General features: G+C 38.1%; 1 protein-coding gene across 1 annotated transcript in view; it reads left to right on the forward strand.

The window, feature by feature from the left end:
- The window catches only part of IREG2 (iron regulated 2), a 107,900-nt gene that overhangs the window by 17,198 nt on the left and 66,036 nt on the right, over positions 1 to 24,666 (forward strand). The window contains exon 5 of the mRNA XM_090002625.1: positions 5,704 to 5,875. Within this exon, the coding sequence (XP_089858751.1) occupies positions 5,704 to 5,875 (172 nt within the window). The remainder of the gene's footprint in view (positions 1 to 5,703; positions 5,876 to 24,666) is intronic.

Below are 24,666 nucleotides of genomic sequence, written 5' to 3' on the forward strand. Positions count from 1 at the left end.
CTATGGATGCCCACATCACATAGTTGGTGTCATTTAGTCACACGGGCATGGTGACTGTAACAACCCCAATCCATACCCCTTTAAAAATGCGGAATATTTTTTTTTTCTAAGAGTCGCGGAAACCTTCCCAGAGATCTGGGGTCCTCACAGTTCCACTTTCCATTGGATAGCCCATCCACCACAAACGAAGTTGCAATCATCATCCATATCAACTAACTAAAACTCTTTTATTAATGAGTAAGAAAATTTCAAAGACAAGGTTTTCTTCAACTGAAAGTAAAGTAACAATTTCAGAAATTAAAAGAACTAAAAGACAAAAGAAAGAGCCACTGAGTCCTCTACTGAAGCTGACAAGCCCAAGTATAACTCATCCATTCCCAGATGCATGTCCAACTTCACTGTTCACCATTTCCTGTGAAAAACCAACAAAGTAGGGTGTCAGAACCGAAATTCTGAGCACAACTACTTCTAAAGAAACCAGGTGAGAGAAAGAACATGGATAAGATTTCATGCAGTGATTTGAGTGAGTGCAGATATAAAATTTGCAACATTCAAATATCTATAACTACCAACAATTGCATATACTCACCAGTCAAGAACAGTAAAGCAATGTCACATATCAATAACTAAATAATCAAACCTTTCCGCATGATTTCACAAAGTAAAGCATATGCTACCACCAAATGATGTCATGATATCAAGAATGATCCAAACATGCATGATCTAATTCATAATAGAAAAATGCATGATTATGTGCAATGCATGATTTCTTCTGTTATCTTTCATTTAAGTTCCATCTTTCCATATGCATGCCCTATTAAATGCACACATCCTTAAGTTCCTCTTTTAAATTACAGTTGCCCGCGGATACACCAAACGGGTAAAACCCCGAGGTCAAGTAGGTTCCCAGGGTAGCTTAACACACAATTTGTATTTTATAACTGGGTTCCAACTTAGCCTTCGACCGATATCAGGAAACAACACCATCCATCGGAACATTAGACCTCCACATCTAATGTCGGGGACACCAGGGACACCCCACGCCCACAAGTGCCACTTCCTTGGTACCATAAACTCACAGCTGTGACTAACACACCACTCCCGGGTAAAGTGGAGGGCTCTCCCTAAAACCGTGGCCAGGAGAAGAACCTCAATATCGGGTTCAGGGGCAACAACGCACACAGAGTTTTTGTATCCTCACAGTCTCCTCAAGACCGAATATCTAAGATTCTCATACTCCAGATGAGATATCCCAGAATGTATATTACAATGTTCTTATTCATTATATTTTTAATTAAGTCCATTTCTTTAAGTTTGCCACACATATGCAAAAGTAAAGTGAAAACCCCGCATCCTCCCTTGCAGGGACCCATTCGGGACTCCAACCCGTATAAACCATTAGAACAATGTAGTAATGTGCCAAACCATCTTATGTGGTTTAAGTGATGCTTTTAAAAATATATGTAAAAGAAAACCAAACCCACGGCTCTCCAGGCCAGTGATGGTCCAATTAGGCCATCGGTGCATCACATAATAAAACCAAGTAGTGTTTTATTCATAACACTAAGCCAAAATGCCAAACAACATATATATTCATGCAAATATAAACCCAAACATATGCATGTCATAATTCATTCATATGCATTTTCAATATGTGTGTGTTACCTACATCATATATGGGTCTTAACCAATTCATGGTTTTTTTAAGTGTGTGAATGTACATGTACCATTTCACATATAAATCAAGTGTACATGTTCAAGAAGACTTACTAATAATTGAATCATGCTCACACTCATGCGTACCATAGTCATAACAGTCAAGTGAAAGCATAAATCTCCACGACAAGTGTTTCCAAATGCACACCCATATATGCCAATATAACCATGGACATAAAACAACAACATTCACAAGCACAGTTTCAAAGATTCATGCACAAGGATTCACATATTTGTACGTTGTCATTTTTTTATTATTAAATTTCATTATATCATGTGAATACCCATGCATGTGGATTCATGCAGTAAAGCATTAGTTTCATGATTGCTCATGCCCATGAAAACAACTAGACAACGATATCCAATCAAGCATATATAATCAAGTCTAAGCCTATTAGCATTTTCATTCACCTGTATGCAAAGAGCCAGGTCTAACATGATTAGCTAGTATTCTGAAAAATTAGAGTGCTAAGCTAAGCTTCCATTTTAGCCATACTATACATGAACAAGGATTCAATCGACCTGTCATTTGTCCACAAGCATGGACAGTTAAGGAAATGACATTTACCATATTTTCCTTTGTAAAAATATAGTCCAGCACCATTCGGCGGGGCTTGGCAGGGTTCCACCCAAATTTCAGTATCATACAATAATTTTCATGCATGAGTATTTCCATTAACCTATCATGATGAGTATGATTAACAAAGAATCAACCATTATGAGTGCCAATACATGCCTACCCAGAAGGAAGTGTTACGTAGATATGTTAAGAAAACCTGTGACAAAAATTTTTAAAACAGCATATGTACATATCTTGTACAAGTGGAAAGAAAATGTACTTATATATATATATATATATATATATTGCTCCATTACGACACATTTTCTCTAATAAGAATATAACTCGTATTTACATGGCACCACCATGGTTCACCTGAACCGCAAGCTCGAATAAGAACTTATTTTACTAAAATAATAAGTAACTTAAACTCAACAAATGTTGTGCTTGAACTTGACACCAATAAGTTTCTGTCATTACAACTAATCAAAACTAACACAGAACTTAACACTGAAATCAATTATTTTGCTAGTTCATATACGGGAACAAGTAAGTCTCACATATTAAATCTGAAACAAAGGTAATATAGGAACTTAGTTCAAATTACAGGAATCAAAAGCAACTACCTTCACCAAGACTTAGCTAAATAGTTTCCTTTGATAAATAAACCCAGACTATTTCAAAACAGAATTTTATTTCTGTTATATACTTAACAGGACATCACTGTAACCTGGAATATATGTAACAGGATTTGATTTTCATCCAATATGTTGAAAAACAAAGATCATAAACTAAATCCTAAACTTACATTGTATAAAAAAAACTGTAAACACCAATGATGTAGAGTACAACACATGTGATTGGTCTTCATATGCAAGAGATGACATCACAAAATATATCTAACTATGGATCCATCCTTAAGAACATCAGTTCATTCAATTATACCTATCAATTTATTCTACATGAGCCAACCGTCGGGCATCAAACGTGTGGGTGATCTAGAGCATGGTTTTAACTTCCAATTCACCAATGAATTCTCATCTTATAATAACCCTAATTAATGATATTGTAAATGCATAAGTCGGCAACCAACATCTTTGCTGCATCCAATTTACATAAAAGAACTCACATAAAATGCTAAACATCGAGAAATTAATCATTAAAGAAGTTAGCATCATCAAATTAACAAGAAATTTAAATACAATCCCCCCCTCAAATCGCAAGTAAACTGTAAATCCCCAATTTTGACCGAATTGGGGTTTTCGTCAATTATCCCCAAATCTAAAAGAAACTGAAAACCCCATGATTCTTGAGAGAAAGAATAGCCCCAGGAAGGGTTTTCCAGGAACCCATCTCAAATCATCGCACGGAATGGAACCCTTGTTCGATTCCTCAACCAAAATCCAAGAAGCACCGTACCTCGAGAAGACTTTTCCGGCGATCTTTCCGGCGATCGGAGGCTGGAAACGCGAAGGTCGAGCTGCTGGTGTCGCTCCACGCAGCTGCCGTGACAGAGGGTGCTTGCAGTGGTCTGTGGTGGCCAAAACTTGTCGGCGACTTCCAAATCCACCGGCGCGCGCACCGACTGAGAGAGAGACGAGGGACGAGAGATGGGGGACAAAGTGGAGAGAGAAAACCCCTCCCCTCCACTGCTTTTATCGGCCCAAACTCCCCCTCCTCTGCCGAGATGGGCGCGGGGTCGTTACGCTCTGCGTAACCCCCCTGCCCCCCCTTTCTGTTTTTTGTTTTCAGATTCTTGAAACAAGAATCGTGCGGCACGATTCTGTTTCAAGCTTTCCTTTAAAAGTTGGACTCGGGTCCGAGCCTGCGACCCGCGACGCGGGGTCCATTTTAATAATGGACCCAGCTTCGGCCATGAGTGTTGGGTCCTTAGTTGGATCCGTGGATCCAATTGTGGGTCCGACCCTATATACTAACATTTATATTTTTTTTTCTTTCTTATAAATACTATTAATCATTTATTTAATTAATAATTAATATTATAAGCAAAATTTAACACCCCCATTGGTGGGTTAGTTACGGATTCTCTTATGGATCCGATTATGGTAACGGATCCGAGGCCCAAAATTAGAAAAATGTCCATATTCTTAAACGAATAAAATATCAAAAATTGAGGTTATTACAGTGACGATCACTTCCTGTTCATCCTCCATGAATACACAAAGGAGAGAAGAATATAAAAATTTACAAAAGGAAGAAAGTTGATGTAGCACGCTTCCCAAGATAATAAACCAATGCTCCTTCAATCCTCACTATCCACCAAGAAGCCTTCCAATGTAGCTTACAACAATAGAGCACCAAAGTTCTGATACCATGTAATGAAACACAAAAAAGTATACAAGAGGTCCCTCTTATGGGCAAGAACAATATATAAGAACAATGACCTCTTATGGGTCAATCACTAAAAAAATGCACATGTGGCCACTCAAGGGCCAAGAACATACAAAATAATAATCCTTATTATGCAAAATGCTTAGTGAAAGCATTAACTTTATAAGGGAGAAGCTGCCTTTAAATAGGCACAATACAATGCACACGGGCTGGTCCAACGAGCTGTTGGGACTAGCCTAACAGCCCTTTAGCTATGGCTAAAAGGCATGTATTAAATAAATTAAAAACAGAAAAATAAAAAAAACTGTTGTGCCTAATGGACAGCCTATTACATTGAGGTAATTTACATAAATACCCCTAATGGGTAATCCCTATTACAATAACAGAATATATATGTGTATATATATAACAGGGGACTTCCCAACGACTCTATGGGAGTCCCCTTGGTCCCATAAAGTGTATAAATAAGGGCCTTTGCCCCCTCTCATTCTTAATGCTTGTATAAGCATTTCAATATATTGATTTTTATATTTTTAGTTCTCTCTCTCACATTGTGTGTGTCTGGTACCTAGCCCTTTGTGGCTTATTGTATTTTGCCCATTAGTGGCTTCTTGTTAATGTGTGTGTGTCTTCTTTGTAGTCACTTTGTGACATTGTTTTGGCACTAGTGTTTCATTATAATTTCAACCATCTATCCTTTATGATGTAATATATATATATAAAATATATCTATTACTAGTTAATGAGCCTATATAAATCAAGATGAGCCGAACACTTCATGTTCCACTTGGTGAACCTATTTCACCAGTTTGAACTGGCTTTTCAAGAGCCAAGCCATGAGCGGCTCATCTCCTTTCCCAGCTTTTTGCTTCTATTTATTGGTTTCTGTTTTTTTTTCAAACTAGCTTATGATAAAGGTGTATCCTCACATTATTGATCTACTGAATTGTGGTATATATGTAAGAGGGCTCATCTAGTTCTTATGATTATTTTGTTACAGCTATTCTAGTTCAGATCTCATGATCATTATGCTACAATTATTCTGCTTTAGTTACTTTGAGTTCCTTTAATTGCAGTTTTGGTACATTGATGACAGCAACACTGGACTGGCAAGGTGTTCCAGCATTCATAATTGGCCTTGTACGTGGGTTAAGTGCTGTTGTAGGTATATCTGCAACTCTAGTGTATCCAGTGGTTCACTCGCACCTTTTGTCTCTTCGGACTGGATTATGGTCCATATGGATGCAGGTATCAATCATTTCTTACAATAAAAACAGGAACTGATATCACTCATTTCAGGAAATTTTATTGATTGATATTATGCAAGTTTTGTTGAATAAGATCTCCTTTTATACTAGTTTCTTATGAAAGTAGACAATGAAATTTGAATCTAAGAAGGTAACAACTAAAATTTTGCAGTCCAAAGGGTTTCTTTTTTCTTCTTTCCCTTATATTTTTCTTTTGTTGTCTGTTCTTCTATTCTAAAGGTATTCGTACTAAGCTTTAGCCTCAGGATACGTGCCCTGCATTAGAAGAAAAGATGCAGAGGGAAGAAAAGTTGTAGCAACGGGGATGTCCTCTAATGATATGGGAGGATTGTTAAAATATAGGTTGTAATTTTGTATTTGGTAAAGCTCCTTTGTATTCATAGTCTCTCTAGGGTTGCCTTATATCATGGGCTATGTTGGTTTCAGTCAACCCTAGATTGTATTTTAGAGAGAGAGAGAGAGAGAGTATCTTTCATTAACCCTAATCACCTATTTAAATAGGTGATTAGGTGGAACAAGATTACAAATAGGTATACATAATTATACAAAATTACGTATGACCACCCCAAGGATTATGAATATTAATATTGAACATTTTAACACTCCCCCTGTAATAACCTCAATTTTGACAACTAATTATTTAAGTTTATTGGAAAATACAGGTACTTTTCTAAATTTGGGCCTTGGATCCATTACCAGATCCATAAAGGAATGCGTAACTAACCCACAATAGGGTATTAAAACTATACTAATAATATTTAAATAAATAATTAGTAGTAAAAAAAAAACCCAAGTATTTAAGGTTGGATCCGTGTTTGGACCCAAATGGATCCAACATGTGGATCTAAGATCCCTAAAGTGATCTTTATATCCATATCTATAATAAAACTAATAATAATACTAATAAGAAGAAGAAATAAATTTTTTTTTTTTTTATTTATTCGAGGATCCACAGTTGGATCCATTCGGATCCAACTGGTGGATCCATATAGTTTGGGGGTCGGGTTACGGGGCTCGGGTCCGGACCCGAGCCGCGCCCCTGTGTAAGCCCTTTTAAAGAAAGGGGCAACCCGATAAGGGTTGCCCGTTAGGTCTGCAACAAAACAAGAAAGGGGCAGGGGGGGGTTACCGAAACCCCGCGCCTCTCGGCAAGAGGGGAGGGGGGGGGGGGTTCGGCGATAAAAGGGAGGTGGAAGAGGGGGTCTCACCCTCTTCCCTCATCTCCCTCGTTTCTCTCTTCCCTCGTCTCTCTCTCTCTCTCGTGTGGGCGTGCTTTGGGGAGGTGGAGGTCGCCGGAAAGCCGCAGCCACCAGCAGCCACCGCAGCCACGGCAGGTACCCCCGTCACAGCAGCCGCAAGGGACGATTTCAGCCAGCCCTACCCACGCGACTGCAGCCTTTGATCGCCGGAGAGATCGTCGAAAATTTCTTCAAGAGGTACGGGTTTTCCTCTTGATTTTGAGTGAGAAAGAGGGTGCAAATTTGTTTTCCATGGAATAGTTTAGGTAAATCATTAGAGAAAGAGGCAGATTTGGGGGTTTGAGGCGCCGGAAACCCCAAATCGACATATTCGTGAGATTTGATGCTATGGGGTTTATTGGTATCTGTTTGGGTGGGTTTGAGTTCTCTAGTGTCGGTTTTATATAAGGAGGCCATTGAAATCAGTTTTGGGGCTGACAGGCTTGTTTAGCAAAAGTTTTCTCCAGAACCGATAGACTAGTAATCTGTTTTTCAGTTTTCTGTGGTATCGAGTTGCATATGTTTGAGATTGTGTGGCTGGTTTTAGCATTGTTATAGCATAAGTGGTGCTATTATTGTGTTTTGTTTCTATGTGCAACACTTGATTAAGGCATCTTTCGTTTCATGTATGCTTCTTGATATCGGCTGTTTATACCTGTACTAAAAAAAAAATCTCTGTTGTGTGCATAATTTGTTATATGTTTTCTATTATGTTGGGAGGCCTTTCATGACGTGTGATGGAGAAACCTTTCCAAATTTTGGCTTGCTGGGGCGGAGGAGTTTGAGGTGTCTATTGTTTGCTTATGAGAATTGGTAACTTGCCCTCAGCATAGTGGGTTGCTATCTGGAGTGCTTTAGTCCATCGTACATAAAATACCTTGATAAGTACAGAGAACATATACCTCAGTTGAATAGTAACTAAAAGTTCATGACTCCACTATGCATTTGAGATTTAGGAAAAGAAAAAAAAATGATAACACTCAAAAAGATAATGTGCATTAACCCAATAATCAGTTTATTTTTGTGCATGTTGCGTGCCATCTTCTGGCCACATAACAGCATGATTGAAATAGGTCTTGGTGTTCCCAGACATAAGATGATGCAGCATGATCTGAAATATTCACTAGGTGTTGGAGAACAAAGCAGACTTTGGCACTTTTTCTTCATGAGTTAATGGCAAATCCACTTAACTATCCATTTGAGATGCACAACAGATACATCATGTAACACCTCTTCTAGTAAGACCAGACCAGAAGACCTTAAAAGAAGTGTCTTGGAAATTTTTGTTTTTCATGGGTTTGTTTATCCTATTAACAGATTTTCTTTTCACAAACTGTTGAAGTCTGTCTCTAATGGCTAACAGCAGCTGCCTCTGACACATTCAACTTTCCAAATGCCTAATGATGCTTCGATTGGAGTGGTTTTCATGAGGAGTTTCAGTGCTTCACTCATTTCTGAAAATTTCAGGGAATATTACTAGAAAGATAAAGGTGTTCATGTATATTTACCAATGACTTGCTATGCCCATACATCATATTTACAAAGGAAAACCTCACTTATAGGTATTATCCACTACAAGCCAAGCACCAACTCTTCTACATGTATTTGAGATTCTTTGCATGACATGTCATTAAGGAATTGGTTTGGGTGCATGAATAAAATGTTACACAAAAAAAAAGAAAAAAAGAAAAAGAAACCATTTATCTATCTCTATTAGAGTTCACCAGCCTGATCTGAACCCCCAACCGAGTCGGGGCTGAACTCTAGCCAACAGGGTTGGCTAGGCTTGGTAAGAAAAAAAAAATATTACGTGTATACTTTAACACTTAGTGTTATTTTGATTCTAGAGCTAGATCTTTAAATTTGCAAGTTAAATTTCCAGATTTAGTTATATGCATGTATGGTAATTTTAATACATGTTATGAATGAGATTGTCCATGTGCTTTGATTTGATCTGACATGCCTAAGTATTATGCTATCGAAAAAAAATTGGTTTAAGTGCATATACATACATGAAATCGATGTGTGTGTAACATGTACAATACTGCTTGAATGTCCACATGTACTTATGAATCATAAATGAATGCATGTGTATGAAATGATTTCATAAAAGCACATGCACATGAATAGTGAACTCATGCACATGCATAAATATATTATTATTTCATGCACATCTTTAAAATTTGTCATACATTTGCATCGAAAAGCATGTGGAAAATTATGCAGAGAGGCATGTGATTGATGATTTTTGCTTATGAACGCATTGATGGTCAATTGGATCATCAGGGGCTGGGTGAGCCTCGAGAACCAGTTGTTCTCTGTTTTAGTTATTTTGATGCATTGCAACAAATCAAATGTGATATTATTGTGTTACTGCACTGTTCTATGTTGTCATGGGCTGTGGTCCCGTGAAAAGCTTAGCATGCTGATGCGCAAGCTTATGTTATTAATTCTGCATGTAAATTTGTAAATGTAAAAGAGATGAATTAATAACCAGATAAAAGAAAGTAAGAACAGTGTAATTCACTTTCTCCTTGATGTCCCTGCTTTACCGTGGGAATCTTGGATATTGCGATTTGGGGAAACCGTGAGGATACAAAAACTCCGTGTGCGTTGTTGCCCCTGAACCCGATATTGAGGTTCTTCTCCTGGCCACGGTTTTAGGGAGAGTCCGTCACTTTTCTTTGGGGTGGTGTGTTTTGACACAGTTGTTGTTGTTTTGGTATACCAATAAAGTGGCGCCAGTGGATGCTGTTTTCCATGGTGTCCCCGACTTTGGATGCTGTTTTCCAAGGTTCCGATGGATGATGTTATTTCCTGATATCGGTCGAGGGCTAAGTTTGAAACCTGGTAATAAAATACAAATTGTGTGTTAAGCTACCCCAGGAACCCTACTTGACCTCGAGGACTGTACCCGTTTGGTGTATCCGCGGGTAATTATAAATTAAAAAGAGGAAGTTAAAGATTGTGTGCATTTAATAGGACATGCATATGAAAAGAGGGGAGCTTAAATGAAAGATAATAAGGGTTCATGCATCGCACATAAATCATGCATATTCTTGCTATGCATTAGTTCATGCATGTTTACCTATTCACTTGGTTGTTTATGTTGATCATTGCATGATGTGGATCTCTTTTGCATTTAATTGCCCTATTGATTAAATTGTGATCAATGTTACTTATTTCGTGTTCCCTCATACTTAGTGTTTAATTTAATTCTGTATGAATGATTAATTGTCTTATGAATTGATTATAACTGTATTCCTCAAAATATTACATGGATCTTATTTATGTTCTTTTTCTTATTTGATTCATTAGGGAAACCTGTACGCAGAATTCTTCGGATTTTTGACCCTCTCATTTTATTGGTTTTTCCCAGACACAGGTGATCAGTGAAATTAACTCGCTTCTGAGGGGATACGAGGGTCACGTTTACTTCAGACGGCTTCACTTACGGACAGAGTGACTCTACTTGTGTTTTCTTTTAGTTCTTCTTATCTCCTGCAATTTGTCATTTCACTTTTGACATTGAATATGACTCTTATTGATTCATTAATAAAAGAGTTCAGTTGGTTGGTTACAAATGATAAATGTAAGTTTGTTTGTGGTGTGTGGTTATCCAACTGAAATTGGAACTGTAGGGACCTGTGAACACCCCAAAATTTTCAAAATGTTGCAAATATCCCCTTTTTGCCCTTTTCCCCCATTTTTTGGGTAATTTAGGCGGTTTTAAATCTAAATTCCATTTTGTTTCTCAAATTTTGTTGAAATTAAATTCATTTTACATATCTGACTCAATTTCGGATCCGGATCTACATCAAAATCCAAATCTGAGCTCCATTATCCAATTTTAAATCGAATTCTCAAAATTATCAAAAATAACCTTTTGAAAAAAACTTAGACACTTTGTCCGGTATCCGTTTGGATCCATCGTGTTATAGTCCTCAAATCGAGGTTTAAAACTCGAATATTTTCTCAAAACTTGGGTCCAAACCCATTCTTCTGAAGAAATTTCCCCAAAATGGTCTGAAATTCTCAGAAAAATACTCTTGTAAATATTTCTCAGAAAAATACAAAAAATTAGTGTTTAATCTTTGTTTTCGTGTAAAAAACTTAGATTCTGTTTCAAAAATACAAAAAAATGGAAAAATCATGCAAAAAACCAAAGAAATTAGGAAAAACTACGTGGTTTTTGAAGATTTTTGCAAAAAAACTCACCTTTAACCATCTTTTTGGAAAAAAACTGAAAAGGAGGCCTTTTTTTGGAAAAACTAATTTTCGAGGTTTAAGGCTCGAGTTAGGGTTTTGAAAACCCTAACTCACCTTCCTCCCTCAGCCGCCTCTCTACATCTCTCAGTCTCCTTCTTCCTCTCACCGAAACCCTCCATGGCCGACCATCCCCATGTGCCTTTCCCCTCCATGAACCCTCCGATCATCTCACTTCCTCCGCCTTCGTCCATCTCCAACAAACTCGCACGCCCCTCTCCTTCACGAAGCTTCCACCTCCCACGTGCAATCTCCTCTCTACCGCCCTCCGATCCCCTTCTTCTCCCATCCTCGAGCAATCACCCACCCTGGGATCGTCCAGGCCTTCTGTTCCCTCCGAACCCTCCATCTCTAACGAAAGCCCTTCTGGAGCCTTCTCCTTCGTCTTTAAAAGGAGAGGTCATTCCACACATTCGGGACCCTGATTTTCATCATCCGTGGTCGACACCCATTCTTCATCTCACTGTACTGAGTTTGTCTGCTAAGCCATTATCAATATCATCTGCGATTCTCTTTTGTTTTTTCATTGACTACTCTTCTGAAGGGATCATCTGCAAACATTACCCATTGTCTCCATCGAAGGCCGACCTCCTCCTCCTAGACCCCTGCAGCCTCTCGAAGGTCTCCGGGGCAAGAAGAGAAGGAAAAGGGGAATCTCGCTCTTCACAAAACTCTGCAAGCTACGGTAAGAATCTCTTCACCTCCTAGCTTCATATTCTATTTTCCTTCCGTTCGCCCCTCTCTTCTCTTTTGTTCATCGTTCTAGTAAAGCACCTACCGGTAGCATCGATTCGCCTATAGCGAAATCAGGTCACCGATGTGCAAAACTGACGGAATCAGAGTATTCCAACATCTTAAATTCTTGCTTATGTTAGCACCGGTTAGTTATAAACTTTCATTTGTTCCTCTTTGGATCTCAATCTCCCTTATAGGTTTTATCCTCGTTTTTTTTTTTTTGGGGTTTTTGGAATTGTGATTCTCTTTTCTTTTTTTTGAGGCACAAGGATTCCCTATATTTGATTGAGTGGCCATGTGATGGCTGATCAAACGAGCATCCAGTAATTAACTGTTAGAAGCCCCTCTTTCATTGTCTTTGAACTAATATTCGGTAAAACTCCCTTGGGAAGGCTCATCTGGATGCCGACATCCGATTCAAAAGGTCGATTGACAGAATCGTACCGAATTAACAGGGGGAATATCTCATTCGCCTGTTCCTTTTTTTTTTTCCTCTCATTTGCCCGTGGATCTCCACCTAGTCGCTCACCTGTGCCTTCAAACACCCGTATGTTAACCCATCTTATTGTTTTGATTCATGCCATGTTAGTCTAATACCTTTTTTTTGTTTTTGTTTTGTGATTTACAGTTAACGTATGATTAATCAATTTGGCTTATAATGCTTTGCTCTCCTTTATTTCTCATTCGTTTTCTTTCTCTTAGTTCCTTTTTTTTTCTCTTTCTCTTCTTTATAAGAGTTTGTAATTAGTGTCCAATTTTTCCCCTTTCATTTTATCCAACCTGTGTCTTCCTCCCAGTTTATCAGGAATCAAACCAGTGATCAGCTTCTGTAATGTCTGATATGCATTTTTTTATGATGCTCGTATCTAAAGTCTGTCTAAATTTTTTTTTTATCACCATCCGTGCTTTGTTATCTGCATAATAAGTATAATCGCACGATGTATGAGGTGGTCTGGATGTAAAAGGGCTTCCACTAGCCCAGAACTACATGCTAAATTGTTTATTGCCCCCCTTCCTTTCAAGCTTATTAGAGTTCATTTGATACCAAACTTCTCTGATGGATCGATGGTGGGTAATCAAACGCCTCTGCGTGTGAGGAATTGAAGAACCAATGATAGGTCCAAATGTTTAAAAACATAAAACCTTTTTTTTACTGATTTAATACTCTTTCCTGCTTAAACTTTTTTTTTTCTCTTTCTTTTCTCGCTTTGGTCAGCTTGTTCCAATCCCCCGCGAAGGTGGGCTCCCTTTGTGCTTATAAATTCCAGCAACCTTGCTTGTGCATTTGATCTCCCACAGGTCCCTGTTACTTCCCTTGGTTGATATGAATAGCACCATTATGATGCGAAGTAAGTCACGGTTCAGAAATCATGTTACAGACTTTAGCTATGCTATAACGTATCCAGAAGGACATCAGATCAGGATTGTGAGGAATGCAAGAGTGGCTTTCCAAGCCACACTGGTGTAACAATGCAGAAATTTTCTTGCCGATCCTCCTGCATGAACTCCCGGATCAGGATCTCCTGATTGACAGTAAGATCAGTGTGCCTAGTGGGGTTTAATCCACACAGAATCGGCGTGTACAAATCCTATTGCCAACCTGCCACGCTATAGCTAAACCACGAACTATGGCTAAGGGTTACCTGTCCTGACTTAAGAATGATATATCCTTATTGCTTTCTGCAGGTGTACACTACCCCCGGGACAGCCTAAGTCCTTGAAATCACCACTGCTTGCGTGAGGTATGTTTCGCAACTGTTCGTTGGCTGTTCATTCCATTTTCACCCTTGAACTCTATGTCTGAGCGACACTGCGTTATCTTACCACGGTATATTCCTGAAGTTTTGAGCAAGTACATATGCAGCCATCATGGCAATTGTGTGTCTGTGTGTTTTCGTGTCAACAATGGGTTGATAAGTGTTCTGATAAGAGCTCCAATAAAATCGGGAAAGGGAAGAATCGGCCTCTAGCGAGTTCGATGGTACTTTTGGAGTCTTGTCTCTATGCAACTCCTGCTCATGTCCGAACTGGTCTATTCCTGCAGGCACTGTTTCAAGATCCCAGTCTGCAGGATATTAGCTGATGTATTGTCTATCGGGGTTTAGATAGTATTCTGCAGATCAGCATCTCATCTGCTAAAAATTTCCTTTAGGTTATCAAAGATGTTAGCAACAAATAGTTCGTGCTTAGTGACCATACTAATATGCATCAGTGACTGATCTAGCATCAGTCAGTGTTAGTCGTTACTAACAGGTTTCGTCAATAAGAGTTAACAGTCCTTATAAGCATCCTTCAATTTGGAGATTTCTATTACTGTCTATACATCACCATGTATGCTGTTTTATGGTATAATTGTGGGTACTGGAGTTGTTTATAAGTGGTGTTCTAACATTGAAAAGAATTGCTATCAGGCTATGTTTTGGTTTATTTCATACTCCATATTTGCACTGTCTGATGTGTTGCTTCTGCCCTGGGTTGGTATAAATCCCTATGGCTGTGCCAAAAAAAAAGAAAAGAAAAGAAAACAAATCTGATTGTCAGGAAGTCTGTTAATGAAGATTTATTTTTGAAAACTGACACCATGAAATCAAAGATATTTACTGTACTAAAATCTGATTAATGATTCGATTGTGCTGATTAAGCTAAGTTTCGTAATTAAAACTTAATTGATACTTGAACTTCATTGAATGAAATGCACAGGGTGCTAGCTGATACAATTTATGTTAGTCAATGGTCAGTGCTTGTTAGCAGCACAATTGTATTAGCAAACTATATTGTTATTGTGTGAGTTAGTAAATATGTATGATATTAATAAATGTTCGTAGCTAACCTGTGTTATAGTATGTTAGCAGAAAATCCACGTTATAATGCATTAGGTGATGAAATTAGATTGTGCATAGGGAGAGGCAAAAGGGTTCAAAGAAATTCAACTATTCTATACAGATATTAGGACTTGAACTACTTACAGTTGGAGATTTGTGACAATAGTGGACATTAGTGCCGGTTTTGGTTTTAGAAGTTTGATGTCCTTTGTAAAACCACTACATCTTCACCAATTACCCATTCATCTCCTGCACTTAGCTCATCAAACCACGCAGCCCATCGCTGCACTTTTGCCATATCATGGCAGCCTCCACCACATGACACTATGCTGCTGATTCACAGCAAGTCCACACTTGCCTCCATACCCGACCCCTGTCAACTATCTTCATGCAGCTGTATCTTCATTCTGATATCTGCTTAGGTGCATAGTAACAACCTACTGCTGCCTCACAATCACCACTCAAATCATACAATAGCATCTTGCTGAGCCATTTTCTTGAGGTTTTATCACAGTCATATCACTGCACTAAGTCGGTACACTGCCTCCGCATAGCTATCCTCATTTTAACTGTGTATATCACCTACATTTCCATGCTTAGCTTAGACATAATGTTTAGGTCATATATATATATATGTTCTTTAGCTAGCATAGGTATCATTCTCAGCTAAATACATATGTCTTCTTTAGATATAAAAGCCCTTTCTACTTTATATAGACATTATAAGATGTATTATACACATTCACTCTAGATATCCATATTCTCATTTAGCATAGCCATATGCATGCTAGTTCTAATATGATGCTTCCTTTTGCATGCTTGCCTTTCTATTGCCTTGTACTAACTTACATTTTTTCAGGGAATATATGAAAAGTGTTTTCTTCTTAGATTAGGATTTTAATTTCCAGTCTACAATGTAATAGCTAGATATTAATGAGAAATTTAAATTTCAAACATTAGATTAGAATGTATGAGCATGTACATACCTTAGAAATTACTTATTTCATTTCATTTTACCTTTTATTTTCTAAAATCTCACAAATGGGACCACGAATGACACGTGCACCATTTTGTAAGAGGTAATTAACCCTAAGTTGATGATTTACATCAATGGCCATAGTCAGGATGTAAACAAAACTTAGAATTTTTACCTTTTACAAAATAATACTGGATCCACACTGGATCCGTTTTCAAAATTCATCATATTTTCCCTAAATATTTTTCTTCTTTTATCAGAATTTAACTTAAAATTGATTCAAAATATATACCAAAGGCCATAGTCAGGGTATATTGAGAGTTAATTTCATTTTAAATTCTATAAAAGCACCGAATGTATTTTATTCTTCTCTTGAATTTAAATATAGATTATTATATAATACATTCAATGACCATAGTCAAGGATGTATTATATCTTCAATCTTGTTTTGATTCATTTAAAGAATGAAATAACTTTTAAAAATCCAATTTCAAAAATTTAAATTCATTCATCATTTAGATAGAATCGCATCATATTTTTAAATTCTTTTTCATAAATCCAAGTAATTCTTTTCTTCATTTCTCAGATCAAATCCTATTCATAAATTCAAATTCAACTCTATTTCTCAAAAGGATACAAGAATTCAATTTCAAGGTCCCATTTGACTTTGAAACTTCAGAATCATCTTGTATTTCAAATTTCAAATTCTATCTCAAATTCAAAGTACAAATTAACTTTGAAATTCATCTGTATATTCAAGATTCAAATTCTAAAAATTCATTTTTCCAAATTCAATTCCAAACTTAGAAATTCTTGATTCATCTTCTAAATTCCAGATACAAACTTTAAAATTCAAAATCCAATCTGACTTTGAAATTCATATTCCAAATTCTCAAATCAAATCTTGGAATTCCAAATCCAAAGTTAGACCCTAAATCCAACTTGGATCCAGATTTCCAAGTATAAATCCCCACTTTTTGGATCTCAAATTCAGATCCAAAACCCATTCAAGGATCCAGGATTCAACATTCATATCGGATCTCAGGCTTCAGATCCAATTCCCCTTTAGAATCCAGAACCCAACTCTACATTGGATCTCAGATCCAATTCCATTTTTTAGGATCCAGAGCCCAACTCTACATTTGGATCTCAGACTTCAGATCCGAATCCATCTTAGGATCCAGAGTCCGATTCCACATTTGGATCTCAGACTTCAGATCCACTCCATTTTAGGATCCAGAACCCAAATCCATCTTGGATTCCAAATCTCGGATCCCATTCTAATTAGTATCCGGAATCCAATTCCCATCCTAGATTTCAGTTCCATTTTCGGATCTAATCTGAATCTCTTAAATCCATTTCTATTCTTAAATACCATTTGGTTATCTCAGATCCATTCTAAATTTAAAAACTTCAAATTCAATTCCATCCCAAGTATTCATTTCCTTTCCTAAATTCAAGTTCAAATTCAAAGTCCATTTCTGACATTGAAGCTTTATTTCCTTTCATTTCAAAGCTTCAAATCATTCTCAAGATTCATTTTACTTCAAAGAACTTAGAACTTCTCTGATCTATCTCAAAGTTCTAAGTTACATCCAACCATTTCTTCACTTCATTATCAAGGTCATCTCAGAAATACTTGGAGATTTTTCGAAAACATCTTTCAAAAGAGCATACATTCTTTCATTGCACAAACATGATTCTTTGTGCACTTAGATCTTTAAGATAAATTCTTAGATTATATTTAGGCAAAGCAAAAGGCATAGATTCGATCCTTGGTTCGATTACCCCTGGTAAAGGCGCCAGGAACGGTCGAACCTCGTACCGACGAGCGAAACCCGTCTCTCCATTTTCCCGTAAAATTTTCAAAACGGAGGCGAGTTATTTTCTAAATATCTTTTCAAATAAAGGTCAAGTGAGACCGCGCAAAATAGTTCATCTTCTCTCCTCTTTTTTTCTTTTCTCTTCTCTTTTCTTTTATTCTCCTCCCTTCAAAAAGGGGGAAAATAGAGGTTAGAAAAGGAAAAGAGAAGGAAGAGAGAGAAAAACCATAAAGAGAGGAAAAATTTTGCGATGATCACACGAGCCCAGGTCTCTGGGAAGTTTTCCGCAACTCTTAGAAAAAAAAATCGCATTTTTCAAAGGTATGAGTTGGGGTCGTTACAGGTTTGGTATCAGAGCCACCACAAAGACTTACATTTTTATCATCTTGTTGTGTTAAATTTCTAATTTTTGGTATATGAGCCCTGTCCTGAAACGTCGACAAATGTGACTCATCCTCCAGAGCAGTCTTCTTCACTGGTATGGCTATTTAATACTTTTACTTAAAGTATGTGAATTTTGTGTGATTGATTGAAATTATAGTTTAATATTCCTTGTTGTGAATTTAAAAGTCTTGGTGTGATTTCATGAACGATTATTGTTCGTGATCAACCCTATGGGGGTAGGATCAGTAGGAGTCTAATTTGTACAAAGAATGTGCGTTGTAGATGTCGCATTATACCCGCAGAGGTGCTTCGTCCTCTACTGCTGCTCCCGCAAACTGGCAGGAGCAAAGGGATTTCATGATAGAAGCCATTCACACCCTGACCGAGACCATGACAGCTCAGGTGGCACAAACAACACAGGCAGTGCAAGCGGCTCAGGTTATACAGGCGGCGCAAGCGGCACAGGCTGCGCAAGCGGCCCAGGCTGCGCAAGCGGCCCAGGCTGCGCAAGCGGCCCAGGCAACAGCGCTGGCAGCCGCACAGGCAGTAGCTCGTGACCCTCCTGTCAATGTGGTTTCAAACGCGAGCGGCGTTTCCTTCGAAAGGTTTCTGAAGTTGGATCCGCCAACTTTTTCAGGAGAAGCAAACCCAGAGGCAGCGGAGAACTGGGTTGAGGAGTTGGAGCGGGCGTTCGAGGTTCTGTCTGTTCCTGAGGACAGAAAGACATCTTTTGGCACGTACCGTCTGAAGGGCGATGCCAAGAAGTGGTGGGACACCATGCGAAGGGTGAAGTTCGCCGATTGGGACGAGATCCCCTGAGAGACGTTCAGGGAAGAGTTTCTGGACACGTATTTCCCCGCATACGCTGATGAACAAATGCAACGGGAGTTCCTTGATTTGACTCAGGGAACCATGAGTCTGGTAGATTACACTACCAAGTTTCGGAACCTCGAGAGGTACTGTCCTAACCTCTTCAAGAATGAGAAGGCAAGGGCGTCGAAGTTCGTGCACGAACTAAAGGATGGATTACGAGCTCGCGTACTGTCAGGTCGGCCTCCTACCTTGGTCGATGCGATCGAGTCAGCCACGATTCTGACCAAGGACTGAGAGAGGTCTAGGAATGTATCACAAAAGGGAGGCAGGAATGGAGGGGATGCTTTAGGCGGAAAGAAGGACCCACCGATAGGCGGAAAGGCTCAGGGTGGCAAGAGGCAGCGAACCCAAGAGGGACGTCATCAAGGTGCGCATCAGGGACAACCTCAGCAGAGGCAGCAACAGGGGAAAGCCCAAGCAATGTGTCGCAGATGTAATGAGAGTCATCCTCAGGGTTTTTGTCCAATGTTCAAGGGAGTTTGCTACCGGTGCCAGCAACCTGGGCACATCGCTCCCTACTGTCCAAACCCGCCAGCAGCTCAGGGAGGACATCAGCAGCAGCAGCTACAACAACAACAACCACAGAGACCTCAGCAACAACAAGGCCAACGAAAGACCAACGAGAGAGTTTATGCCGTTACGACTACTACACAAGACGATCAGACTGATCTGGTTTAAGGTATCTCTTAGTTGTCAATCATTAGGCTCGTGTGATATCTTATTTTGGTACTACCGATACTTATTTAGTACATTTTAATTTCGCGGACGAAATTCTTTTAAGGGGATAGTGTGAACACCCCAAATTTTTCAAAATCTTTTAAATATTCCCTTCTTGCCCCTAAATTCATTTTTTGAGCAAATGTGTCATTTTTAAATATAAATTCCAGTTCATTTCTCAAGTTTTATTGAAATTAAATTCATTTCATATGTTTAAATTGATTTCGGATCTGAATCCATTGTCTAGATCCAAATCTGAGTCTCCTTGTTCAAATTTTAAATTAAAATTACAGAAAATACCAAAAATAGTTTTAAATAGCTTGGACAGTCCATCCGACATCCGTTTGGATCCATCATGTTATATTTCTCGATTCGAGTGTCAAAACTCGAACATTTTCTCAAAACCTGGGTCAAAACCCCTTTTTTCTGAAGAAATTTCCCCGAAATGGTCCAAAATTCTCAGAAAAATACTCTTGTAAATATTTCTCAGAAAAATACAAAAAAATTAGTGTCTAATCTTTGTTTTCTCGTAAAATCTTAGATTTTCATTCCGAAAATACAAAAAAGTAAAAATATTGAGAAAAGAATAAAAAATTTTCAGAAATAAATGAAGGAAATTGCTGGTTTTTGAAAACCCATTTTAGAAAAAACTTTTTAAAGAAGCCCTTTTGTGGAAAAAGCTTATTTTCGATGTTAAGAGTCGAGTTAGGGTTTTGAAAACCCTAACTCTCGCCCTTCTCCTCCCTCAGCCGCCGCTCTCCTTCCCTCTCCATGGCGCTCTCCCCTCTCGCGGAACGACCTTCCCATCTTCAAACCTTCGATCTCCATGGGACCTCCCTCCACCCTTCATCTTCAACCGAATCCCTCCTTCTCCTCTTTAAAAGAAGCACGAAGGGGAAGTATTCGAGATCCGTTTTCACCTCCCCATTGCCCTCTTCTTCACGCATACCCGTCCTCACCCTTGCATCCTCCTTCATCCTTCTTCTTGGACCGCTTCTTCACCTCCCCATTTCCTCCTTCACGATCCAGCTTCCCCCTTTCACCTTCTCCATTACGATCGGTCTTTATTCATCCATTGTCAATATCATCCAAAATTCGCCTCCCCTCTCGAAGCATCTGTTACCATCCGTTCCAGGCTTTAACTCTACTCCGACTCTCCATCACGAAGCCACGGTAAGTAGCCATTCTACCTTTTTCCTCTTTACTTTTTCTGTAAATATGCGATCCTTCATTTTGGTCCTATATTTCTTTATCTTTAATCTTCACAATTCATCACGAAGCATAGATTGCAGCGTTGATCTGCCTATAGCAGCATCAACCTGCTTGTTGCAACATTAAAGGGGATAATCGTATCCTAACACTTTTTTTTTTCTCTGAAATTTTGTTTTCTTCAATTCGTTTAAGTCTTCTGCATTTTTTTTTTTACACGTTATATTTATTCGTTATTACACTCCTGTTACCAGAGGTAATTTGTCTAAAAGCCTGATTCACCGTCTATGAATCCCTATGATTTTTGCAAGTTTTAAATATCTCTCTCTCTTTTCTTTCACCCTTTTGTTGATTGTCTGCTTCATGATCCATTTGATCTGCGTTGTTGCTAGTTTGTTCTTTTTTTTGCTTTCATTTTGCACTATTTGGGAAGCATCGCAATTCTTGGAATCTCACAGGACTCCAGTGAGAATATCCAAACAGGAGGTGGGTTTTTTTTATTTGAATTCCTATCAGGAGCTGCTAAATGAAGCTTAGGTTCTCTCGTTTGGATTCTTAAACTTACTGAGCAGCTTGTGAACTCAGCGCGGCTCTGCTCCCAAACTAAAAAAAGGGGAAAAAGATATCTGGGAAACGAGATGAACTGCTTGTAGGTCATCTCATCGATGTTCACCCTGTGAATGAACAATCGACGTTGGGTTCAGTTCAACGTTAATTATTATGAGATCAACGGCTCGGCGCAATATATATATATATATATATATATATATATATATATATATATATATATATATATATATATATATATAAACACCCAATTTAGAGGATGATCATAGAATGGAAAATTAAATTCGGTATATACAATTTATGAAAAAACGAAAATGAAGTAATTCTTGTGCTCCTGCCCTAAACACTAAGAATTTTTGTTCAATCATTGTAACCAATATCTTCCACCACCAACTTTATTAGGTTGAAGAAAGTAATCCCTCTGTTCATATTCCACTCTAGGCTACGATTCATTCTGCTTTGGTTTCCTTTACTAATTTCAATTTCTGATTTATATCTGTTTTTTTTTTTTTTATAATTGGCTTACGCTTGTGATCCTTCAGTTTCTCATAAGCATTGTGGTTTGAATTCTTATTGTTTCCTCGGTTATCTTCTGCTAATTACCTGTTGTTTCTTGTTTATATTCCTGACTCACTATGCTAATTTTTTTTTTTTATTATTGATGTTGCTCCTTTACCTTGCTTATCATCGTTTTTTTTTACTGAGGATGATTACCACGTTTCATCATACTTGTTTTCTTGTCTATCTTATCATTTGCCCTGAGAAACACTCAGAATCAACTGGATTTTGTTTATGGTTTTCCAACCCATCAAAAGCAACAATTACTTCCCTCAATCAGAATGATAGCCAAGGTTCAGAGCCTAAAATCCAGTTGATTTGGCTTCGGTTAGAGCTGCCTTTATGGCCCACATCGAAGCAAAGAATCATCTTTAGAACGATTCCTTTGGTGGGCCAGGATTTGTTGTAGGCATATATACTTTACCAGATGTCGTGCCATGTTCAGGTGGAAGCAAGCCCACAAATGAAAGATTTGTTGGTCTTAAACAGGGTTTTGCCATGCAAAAGCATCATCCCATTTGTTCTCCCATTACACTATCTCCTGCACTCCTCTCAGAGATTTGTCTGTGATTTTCATAAGTTATCCATGTCTCGTTAGCATGGAATCAACTTAAGGAGGACAATGGCTGTTATATAAAAAAAAAAAAAGGAGATTACGTAATCCAATAGGAATCACTCTTAGTAGGAATCTTTCGGGAGTAACAGAAATTCTATTACCCATCGAATTCATGATCGATGACTTCGGAAGGAGAAGTGCCTAAATCATTTCTGGATTTATAAAGCCACTCTAAAGCCTTATCTATGGTTAAAAGCAAACAGTTATTGACGCTCTTGCTTCTTGCGTTTGAAGAAAAACAACAATGCTGGTATGGAAATTCTCATGTTTTCTTAATATGTCTCATTTGAGATCCAAAAGGTGGACAAATTCCATCTTGGTGTACTGCGATATTAACAAGGACTGCTTGGGTATCTGCATATGAGATCTCCTTTCACTCCACCAGGTAAGATTTGGTATCTAATTATGGTTTCCTTTTAGGTGTCAGTGGCATGCAATCTCAGCTTTTATACTCTGTGAAATCCTTTGTTCGTAGGTTACATTAAAATATTAAGTGCTCTGTTCAGAATTTCAGTATAGGCTTGGTATTAATTTGCTGAGTAAAACACTTTTGTTTGTTAGCTTTGTTGTTCAAGTACCCATCATACTTACCATTTGGGATGCTTTCGTTAGCATATGCCCAGCACCATCTTCCCTTTTACAGCAACATTGTTGTCGCCATTGTTACAAGTGTTCCCTGTCTCTCTGTGTATTCCCTGTAAATGGCATACCATTTGTTCCTTTTTTTTTTTTTTATTCTTTATTATTCTGTAATATAGTTACTGTTAGATCATTTGACCCATTAATATTGGATTGGCATGGCTAAGTTGACGCTGGTGAATACTATATTGGTCATGTGGTAACCACAGATCTGTTGGTTTCATATTTGAATATCCCTACACCTCTTGATGAGGGGTGTGAATCAAGAGTTGGTCGCAAGGGAGGAGGACCTCCTTCAGGGTCGGAATCAAACTTTATTATTCCCCCTGTGTTTACGAATCACTTCTAGAATCCTGAAGGTGCTGCATACCATTCAAAATCAATTTGTTATATTTGAACAGTCCTTTTATAGGGATTGAGTTGCTGTTAAATTATTGTAACAGGGTATGAGTCATTTGTTCTATTTACTATTTGAGGCTTACGCTGTATAATATTTTTACAAAAACTTGTATATATTGATCAATCCTTGTTAGGCATGTCATTACAATTAGCACATTAGTTTGTACATCACTTATCACATCTTCTCCTGCACTTGTACTTGTCACCCTTCACGGCCCATGAATATAGCCCCCCCCTTACAACATCATACCTCTCACGGCTATAGTGTTGTTTTTACAGCAGTTTAAGTATAAACATGTTTTTCCATAGAATCTTTCACAGCAGCAGTTTTTCTATACTTTATACTCCTTTCACTGTGTTAATTGCCAAAGCGGGGTCACCCTGAATATGATTACTTCAATTCTTGTTTTGAGCATCCAAGAAGTGGAAAATCCTCAGAATCTGTAAGTTAAGAGACATCCACTGGTAGGATGAACCCCATGAAAAAGACTTCCATATGAAAAGGCAGCATTGCCCAGCCTTGTAGAGGGTTGTCCAGCTGAAGGATGAATCGATGTATCTCTGACAAGAATGTCATTTTGATGATATCCTGGGCACTGATTGCTAAATATCAATTATATACATAGCTCTGTTATTGGATATGGCTGATAATCTAATTGTGGAAAGCAGGAGAGTCAGTTCTGGTCTTAATGCCTTGTGGTAGTATGACTTGTGCTACAAAGTGTCTCTAAAGTTTGGTAAAATTCGCCTCTTTCATATATATATATATATATATATATATATATATTTCAGTCAGCCTGTACATATACTAATTCCCTGTGTCCTACATCTTTCACCCTTATAAATCATGTATTATGCTGCTACAAAAACTTTATTCATCTCATTGCACACCCGGCTACATATGCACCTTTCATTGTACTAACTGCTGTAAAGCAATTTGTTACTTAAC

This window comes from Nuphar pumila, chromosome 4 (assembly GCF_984573655.1).
Source record: "Nuphar pumila chromosome 4, dmNupPumi1.hap1.1, whole genome shotgun sequence".
Taxonomy (NCBI): domain Eukaryota; kingdom Viridiplantae; phylum Streptophyta; class Magnoliopsida; order Nymphaeales; family Nymphaeaceae; genus Nuphar; species Nuphar pumila.